The 8,698-nt window shown below is 43.7% G+C and overlaps 2 protein-coding genes across 2 annotated transcripts in view; one reads left to right on the forward strand and one right to left on the reverse strand.

Annotated features, from left to right (window-relative positions):
- The window catches only part of DNAJC2 (DnaJ (Hsp40) homolog, subfamily C, member 2), a 15,522-nt gene extending 11,651 nt beyond the window's left edge, over positions 1 to 3,871 (forward strand). Inside the window, exons 12-16 of the mRNA XM_009075551.1 lie at positions 183 to 367; positions 1,392 to 1,492; positions 2,429 to 2,536; positions 3,209 to 3,363; positions 3,722 to 3,871. Of these exons, the coding sequence (XP_009073799.1) occupies positions 183 to 367; positions 1,392 to 1,492; positions 2,429 to 2,536; positions 3,209 to 3,363; positions 3,722 to 3,796 (624 nt within the window). The 3' untranslated portion in view covers positions 3,797 to 3,871. The remainder of the gene's footprint in view (positions 1 to 182; positions 368 to 1,391; positions 1,493 to 2,428; positions 2,537 to 3,208; positions 3,364 to 3,721) is intronic.
- Positions 3,872 to 3,970: 99 nt separating this feature from the next.
- PMPCB (peptidase (mitochondrial processing) beta) overlaps positions 3,971 to 8,698 on the reverse strand; it is a 6,209-nt gene continuing 1,481 nt past the window's right edge. Inside the window, exons 4-12 of the mRNA XM_009075552.1 lie at positions 8,470 to 8,668; positions 7,404 to 7,483; positions 6,840 to 6,952; positions 6,111 to 6,254; positions 5,585 to 5,745; positions 4,608 to 4,693; positions 4,444 to 4,532; positions 4,164 to 4,239; positions 3,971 to 4,073 (exon numbers count right to left, since the gene is read on the reverse strand). Coding sequence (XP_009073800.1) covers positions 4,009 to 4,073; positions 4,164 to 4,239; positions 4,444 to 4,532; positions 4,608 to 4,693; positions 5,585 to 5,745; positions 6,111 to 6,254; positions 6,840 to 6,952; positions 7,404 to 7,483; positions 8,470 to 8,668 — 1,013 coding nt within the window. The 3' untranslated portion in view covers positions 3,971 to 4,008. The remainder of the gene's footprint in view (positions 4,074 to 4,163; positions 4,240 to 4,443; positions 4,533 to 4,607; positions 4,694 to 5,584; positions 5,746 to 6,110; positions 6,255 to 6,839; positions 6,953 to 7,403; positions 7,484 to 8,469; positions 8,669 to 8,698) is intronic.

Raw genomic sequence — 8,698 nt, forward strand, 5'->3', positions numbered from 1 at the left:
ATACATGGGTTGGAGGGAAATAAATACTGGAGCTGATAACCTCCTTCATTTCCTTATGTATGATGTACAGAACAGAAACTAAGCAAAACTTAAAGCTCAGAGCAATTCCAGAGAGGGGTTTGTGTCACTGTAAAGTGTAAAAATAAATAAATAAATAAATAATGCTTATTTGCAATCCTTAGATAGAAGAAATAAATGAACAAATAAGGCGAGAGAAAGAAGAGGCAGAAGCTCGTATGCGCCAAGCCACCAAGAGCTCAGAAAAGTCAACCACTGGTGGTGGAGGGGGAAGCAAAAATTGGCCAGAAGACGATTTACAGTTGTTAATTAAAGCTGTGAACCTCTTTCCAGCAGGGACTAACTCAAGGTACTTCTCAGGTTTGGTGCTAAAATCCCTACTAATGACTTTTAATTAAACAGTAGGTATAATACAACTTATTTTCAGGCCATCCCAAGTGTGATGTCAGTGTAAGGACTCCCTAAACTTCCTCCTTTGCCTTGACTGTTGAACAGCCAGTGGGCTGTTTCCCCTTACTACAATGTGTGTCACTGGAGTTAGCTCTGGCCCTGTATCTTGTTTCCCCCCAGACTTGGGCCTCAGTCCATGACCAGGTTGGTGCTGAGGCACATGTTTGCACAGGGCTTACTCCAGGGTAGGCTCCAGGCATTAAAGCAGAGAACAAAACCAGAACAGTGACTGGGAGCAGCTGAGCAAGAATAGCTACTTCCAGTAGCTCCACAATGAATGGGAGGCTGGTTTCTAGTCTATGTGGTAGGAGGAAAACAGCCAGAGATAGGAGTTAAGTGCAGCAGCTTTCTCCAGGGTAGAGCCAGGGGAGAAGGGAAGGGCTGGGATTCACAGCACTGGCAATCAGCTTACTGGTAAGCATCAAGAACAGGAGCATGCCTTAAATCCTGCTTTCTTTGCCTTCTGTTTCCTAAGGATGCACTAGGTATAATTTTGGGGCTAGGTCTGTTCCAGCTCTCTCCTGTTTAAGTCCCTTTACCTGATGTCTAGGTGTTTTTCTGGGGGGAAGTGGACACAGGGTTAGTAATTTCTCAGCCCTTCAGTGCAGCCTGCAGTATTTAATGTCAGAGGTGTTTAGGGAATGCAGGAAAGCAACAGCTGAGTAGAATTTTGAGGATTAGATGTTTGCACTTACCTACATTCTACCCCATCCAGTTTTTGTGTCTTGAGCCAAGAAGTTCACCCATACTGACTGAATCCTTCAGTTAGTGACTGAAAGCTTTCCAGAATAATCACCCTGACATTTTCTATGTCTTTAGGTACAATTAAACTTACCTAGGAGGAGTTGATATAAATGTGTACAGGGGGTTGACCATAGCTTGTTATGTCACGTGCTGCTTTACCCTTTCTCTTCATGCTTTAGGTGGGAAGTTATTGCCAATTACATGAACTTGCACTCTGCTACTGGAATCAAACGAACAGCAAAAGATGTCATCAATAAAGCAAAGAGCCTCCAAAAGCTTGGTATCTATATTACCTTATTTTTGTAGTAAGATGGGCTGCATGCTTCTGTACAGCTGGATTTTCTTCAAAGGGCTTTGTGTTTCTGAGAAGATCCTCTGTATATTCCCCAAAGAAATGGGGGGGCACTGATATGGTTAAGAGTTTTCAGCCTAATGGCTGTTGTGCAAGTTACCACCTCCTGACTGACTCTCATGCTAGCTTGATGCTCAGATGTCTGGGCCACATGCCTTGCCTGGGCTCAGAGAGACAAAATGGGTCTCTGAGAAAGCTCCTTGCAAGGTAAGGCACCCAAAATAAATGGAACTGATGAGGCTATAGAGATTCTTTTAAAGAAATGAATGGAATCCAGCACCAGAGTAAGACACCTAAATTAATGTGGCTCATCCCCCTGTTTGAAAGTGAATAATACTAAAATGATATAAATGAAGCCCAGAGAACTCTGGAGTAACTTCTTAAGGAAATTATCCATTTCACTGCAGAAGGAAAAAAAGAAACAAACCCACCAAATTTTCAAGCGGTTTTTCCATTCCAAACCACATATCTGCACAAGAAGGACCTGGACTTTCCTGCCCCTCTGACACACTCATACCCTGGGCAGTATGTGAGTTTTGTGCCACAGCCCTTACTTGAGAGAATAATCCCTCTTGATTTCACTGAAGCTCCAGATTAAGATTACATGGAGCAGGTATTCCTCTGAGCAATATAAAGTAGGATGGGCTTGGAGAGCCTGACACTGAAAAAACTTTATTGGCCCTTGAAAGATTAGGGGGTTTTTATCTACCAACCTCTTTACCATCATTTTAAAGGAAGTAGGAATTGGGTTTTTTTGATTATGTGATGACTGCAAACTAATATCTGCTACACAATGTTTTTATTAATACACTTGGCTTTAATTTTGGTGTGGTAACTATTCTTTTCCATGTCTGTTGCTTACAGACCCTCATCAAAAAGATGACATAAACAAGAAAGCGTTTGACAAGTTTAAAAAGGAACATGGTGTGGTGCCTCAGATGGACAGTGCTGCCCCCTCAGAACGATTTGAAGGTAAAGGTGGCAAGGGAGCCCTTCTTGCAGTTGTCTCCCCTGTGCCTCTTAGGAAGAAAGTAACCCAGAACTTACTCAAGACTTGCTTACAAACTTACATAGCAAGTAAGTGATCCAGGCTTTGCTGCTGGAGCTGTTTCTGGTACACACAGTACATGCCACAGTGACAATCTGAAATGGTTCCTGGTGAGGCAACAGGTTAAGTCAGGTGCTGAAGTGTCTGTTCCTCAGAGGCTGCTACATTTTCAGTTCAGAGCAAGCCTGAGGGGATGCACTTGAGATACAGGATCATCCCACAGCTAACTTTTGGTCTCCTGTGAAACCCCAAACCTCTCCCATCAGGTTTTCCAGACACTTCAGAAGGCTGTTTCCTTACTCAGTGTTCCTTACCAAAACACAGAAGGAAAAGCTGCATTGCTGCCCTGACACTGTGGCTTCAGCTGACAACAAAAGATGTTACCTTCTAACATTTCAAGATCTCAAGGGCCACTTGTCCAGTCAGTTTCAGGGTTGTTTGGGGGGTTTCGTGGGTTTTTTTGGTTCCAGGTTTTCAGCACTGGGCAACCCTTTGGTCAGACTAGCTGTATCACAAACCTGCACAGATTTTTAATCAACTCTTAACAGATTTTACAAATCTCTTTTTCTTACTGTCATTTTTGCCTTTAAAAACAGGATCACCTTTAGATTCATCCCCTTGGACTACAGAAGAACAAAAACTTTTAGAACAAGCATTGAAGACTTATCCAGTAAATACTCCTGAAAGATGGGAGAAAATAGCAGCAGCTGTTCCAGGCCGGTCAAAAAAAGACTGCATGAAGCGATACAAGGTAAGGCCCCTCAGCTCCTCCTGGGACTGGCATTAGCCTAGGTCTTGTTAGAATCCTTTGCTTTTAGTCTGTCCCATGAAATCTGTCCTAGTTTCACAGCAAGCCCTTGTAGACGGTAAAGTCCCATCCCTAACATCCTGTAGGTCAAGTTCCTGCTACAGGGGAAGTAGGTGAGCATTGACCTTCCATCCATTGATTTGTTTCCAACAGAAATTGCTTTAGAGGATTAAACTATCTCAATTTCTCACTGAGAGCTAGACTGTTTCACATTGAATATATGTAGTGGTCAAACCACAGCACTGTTAACAAGTTCCATGTTTTGTTAAGTTGTTTGGTTTTTTTCTTCCCAACCCTGCAGGAACTCGTTGAAATGGTCAAGGCAAAGAAAGCTGCTCAAGAACAAGTGATGAATGCTACTAAAGTCAAGAAATGACTCTGACTGACAATCTTTGTTTTGTAATAAAAATGCAAATACTGTACATGTTTTCATTCCTTTCTTAATTATACAGACACACAGGGGTGGCTGGTTCTTGAGCTTTAATCTTCTCCAACTCAAAAGCTTTAAAAAGGGGTGTAGTTGGGGGTTTTGGGGGTTGGTTTTCTGGTTTTTTTAAGCTCAGATATACTGGAAGTTCTTGTTATGCACTACTCACGAAGCCAATACATGCCACTGCAGATTTTGCTGTACTCTGGAAGCTGTTCAATTGGACCTGGAAGTTAAAGAAAGTTGGCCATGCTCAACTGATGGCAATTGGTGTGGAGAGGTTATATGGGAGGGTAGGGAAACTTGGAGCACATACCCACAGCAGCAACTGCAGGATGCTTATCGTAGATGTACTTTGTGCAAATTTCTCTAATAGTCTGGGCATCAATAGCCTGAAGGGGGGAAAAGAGACATATCTTGGTTATAATCCCATCTAAAACTGTGATCCTCATTTTGTATAATCCAGAAGAACAGGCAACTAAACACTTGAAGGTTTTCTCAGCTGGAAACAGTCCCAGCTTCTGTGTTGCTACTTTCTGCAGCAATTAATTTTCTCAATGGTGTAATTTAAAAGCTGCAACACGAGTGCCACTTACTTCAATTCTTGCCTCGAGTTCTGGAATTGGGATTCGGCGCTTGTAACAGAGCATTTGTCTTCCAATGTCTTCACAGATTGGTGTGGACCCTAAAATAGCAGGAAATATGCTTCAGGTATTAGCCTCCAACCCCACAAAGAATAAAAAGCTCTCACAAGTCTCACCATCAAGCTGCAGCAGCATATTTGTCTTTAGAAGATTTTTTGCTCGGGCTACTTCATTCTCTGTAACACTTGTGCAAAGTCTTATCCTGAAAAATAGTTACAAAGGCATTCAATCACAGCAGCCTGGAGCATACAAGATTGCCTGTGATACATAGACATTACTGCACCTACCAGGCACTTCTTTTCTATAGACAGAGCTGATAAGAGAGTCTGGCATGGAAACAAGCCATAAGATGCAAAGCAGCAGTGTAAGAGTAGGTTTTCGGAAGCACAACAATATACCCAAGAGCAAGTTCTTCCCTTTAGAAGAGCTGTTTCATTTTATTAAATGAACTCTTGAGCCAAGTGTAGTCACTTGTTCTCTTCAGAATGGCTGTTGCTAAGAAAGTAGGAGCCAAGCAACTAGATGTAATTAGCCAGAGGGCAATCCATTACTTCTTGGCTTTTCTCTTGGTGAGATGATTTGCCACACTGCATAAGGAACATTCCATGAGGACAGTAGGATGCATTGACTATCATCCTAACACTTAATTCTTGCCCCAGGAATTGTTCATGTCTTCCCTGGTGCAAACAGACAGCTAAAGTCATGTCTTTTTTTCTCCGTGAGTTGTCAACAGAGATCTCAGGACAGGGGTATATGAGAAGTGATTTATGTAATTAAAGAAGTCATTTTTCATGGTTCTTTCAACATCATCCACCTTGAATCAGTGCTTCTAAATAACATATGTCTGTCTCTAATCACTTCTGCAGTTCAAGCATTACAGTTGCACCTATGAACATTCTTCTATATAGACCTAAGCCTTACATCATGAACATAATCCCAGGTTTCAAAATTTACTCTCTCAGTAGTGAAACTTGCAGCTCATGGACACTGTATAGACTTAGTGGTATTCTAAAAGGTTTGACTCAGGTTTCCTAACTCCTGTGTTGTATTCCCCCACTGGAAACTGTTTTTAGAGAAACAGTTGTTAGCTTACCATTCTCTCTGAACAAAGTGCACCATGTCCTGAATAGTGGCTGGCTCACAGACCATATAGAGTCCCCACAGCCCTGTGTCAGTGTAGCAGGTGTTGAAGGACTGGAAACTGTGACACAGGTTACCATGGCAGGCAATCTGAGCAAGCTTACTGGATAAATTCTGCTGAGGCAAAAGAAAAAGGCATTGTTTGATGAAGTTTTTTGAAAGCCTACTAGTCCCTTCATGACTAGTAGCCAAAATCATAAAGCTATGTAGGTTCAAGAAAGGGACAGTGACTGATCCCCACTGGTTCTGACAACACACAGCTATAAAACATCCTACTTCCCAAGAGGGCTGGCAGACCTCAAGACACCTCTGTTTTGGTGGTTTAGAACCACTTCCTAAGATCTTCCTGGATCTTGTTAACAAATTCTCTCAGACACACAACTGGATCCCCTTATCAGTCCTGGCAGTACCCCAGTGAGGGAGACCTCACCAACCCACCAACCTCATTAGGAGCAGGAAGGTGCCCCAGGCTCACTCACCACGCCTCCTCCGAAGGAACGATCCCAATTCCCTATCAGAGTGTTTGCTACCATGAGTGGGATTGTATCCGGGTGGGCCCAACCTGCTGCTTCAACAGCTATGGCCAAGTGTGCCAGGGGCATCTTGTCATCCCTTATTCGGATCTGTGGGACACAGGAGAGCAGCTGTAGCACAGTCTGTACACAGTCAGGTACATGGGAAGTTAAGTATATGGGAATACACTTTTTCAGGGACACAGAGAACCAAAAATTAAAGCATATGAAGCTTTATTTAATATCAGCCTTAACTAGTCTTTCCTGGGGCAATTTTAGAGCACTTTGCCCACAGCAAGCCTGATGCCATGTACACAGAGTAATTTCACAGCTACCAGCAGCAAGGAAAGCTGCTGACTGCAAAATCTGAATAGAGATGGGAATGGAACACAACAGACACCTCAGTTCTCTGCCACATCCTTTGAAGCAGTGATTCTCAGCAAGTGGAAATGCTCCAACACTATAGTCAAGGGGATAAAGGGAAAGTAGCAGCAGGGACAAAGAAGGTATTCCTCCAGGAAGTGATAAAGCATAAAATGTGGTGGCAGTGAGGCTTGTCCAAGAAAGTCTGAAAAGTACTGCTTTGGAAAGCAGCTAGGCCATTGCCCTCACTGGGGGCAAGAAACCTTTTCACGTGCTGAGCCTGTGGCAGAGAGCAGGTGTCAGGGGTGGCTTTCTGAGCTGGCCAACACTTACCTCACTACCTGTGAAGCTACAGGGTGGCAGGGGTGGCAGTCCTCCTTCGGGAGCAGATGGCAGGTTGCCAAAATGGCTCTTCGCTAGGTCAAGCAGTTCATCATGAGAGACCCCTGAGCAAAGATATTCACATGCTTTGTAAAGTTACTCTGAAAACAGTTCACTTAAATTGCTGCACAGTTTAAAGACTCGAGCAGGCATTCATTGTGCCTCTGCTTTAATGCCACACACCTCGCTCTTATAGCTACATCAAGTCATGCTTTCTCTCTGCATTCCTTGCTACTTCCCTTTTCACACTCAACCCCTTTCCAGGACCCTCTTTTCCTGCCCCCGTGGAAGAATGGCCTTGGCTTCCAGTTCACTTATAGTTACTGATTTAATGTTTCTGGAATATTACTGAGAGGAAAAGGGAACAAAAGCTCAAAGGGTACAAAACACAAAGGGCTAACAGTGAACTTCCAGGACCTACTGAACAATGGATAATTCATCACGTTGTTCCCAGAGACACAGACCATGGTTTCAAGCACAGTTTCACATGATCCAGGGTGGATATCCCATACTAACCTCCAGCAGCAGCAAGGACCATTCTGGGTCCTTTGTAGTGTGTTGTTATGTACTCCACCAAGTCATTGCGGTTTATGGATCTAGAAACAGGTAAGGAAACATCACTACTGTGTCAGCAAAGGCTTCCAGAGTAAAAAGAGATTAAATGTATAGAACAATACAATATCAAAAGAATCAGAAGTTCTGCCAAGGCAAGAGCTGTGCAGAGAGGCAGAAAGCTAAACCAAGGATGACTTCTTAAAAAGGAACTTGGTACCTTTTGCCTTTCAAAGCTCTTCTGGTTTCCTGAGAAGGAGTGAGAATTACAGCTCGGTCAGGTGGGGACAGGATGCACTAATGATCTCCTGTTCCTCTGAAAGCAGCACATTTAGCAAGGTCCTGGTCTGCACTGGTACAGACAGATGCTTACAGAGCAGTGCAAACCCAGTTGTGCTGACAGTAGTGCCTAACATGTGACTGATTGGAAAAAGGAGCATTTCCAATTTGTGTCAGATGCATTTTGAACAAACAGGAGAAAAATATGGCACAGAACAAAGACATGCAGAGGACATCTAAAGTTCACATACCCTCTGATTCCTGCACATGGGGGAACTAAGGCAATATGGGGATTCTTATAGTTATATCCAGAGCAATTTCAGCTGCCTTCCAGGGTAAAAATGAAAACCAGTGCTGTTCTATATGTTTTCATAGACTCATCAAGGTTGGAGGAGACCTCTAAGACCACCAAGTCCAACCATTAACCTGTCACTCTGCTGAAACCCCTAAACCCTAAACCGTATCATCCAGTGCCAGATCCAGATGCCTCTTCAACACTTCCAGGGATGATGACTGCACCACCTCCCTGGGCAACCTATTCCAGTGCCTGAACACCCTAACAGGGAAAACATTTCTCCTGACATCTAATCTGACTCTCCCCTGTCTCAGCACAAGGCCATTCCCTCTAGTCCTCTCCCTGCAGCCAAGGCAGGAGAGACATCCCCCACCTCTCTCCAATCCCTGTCAGATGAGACTTTTCAATATATAAATGTTACCACCCAATCAAAGACAGACACACATCTGGACATACTTGATGTTTTCAGTGGGTCCTAGAATTGTCCGTCCCAGGGCTGTCTTCTGGTAGGCTGTGGCATGGAGGTAATCAAAGACAACTTCCTGCAAGTTGGTCTCAACCTCCTGCATCTCTCGCAGTATCACCCCTCGCTCGCGCTCAATCTCTGCCTCTCCCAGGGTGCTGTTCTGAATGATGTCAGCCAGAATTTCCACAGCTAATTGAAAACAGAGATGGAGATGGAAAG

This window comes from Acanthisitta chloris, unplaced genomic scaffold (assembly GCF_000695815.1).
Source record: "Acanthisitta chloris isolate BGI_N310 unplaced genomic scaffold, ASM69581v1 scaffold41605, whole genome shotgun sequence".
Taxonomy (NCBI): domain Eukaryota; kingdom Metazoa; phylum Chordata; class Aves; order Passeriformes; family Acanthisittidae; genus Acanthisitta; species Acanthisitta chloris.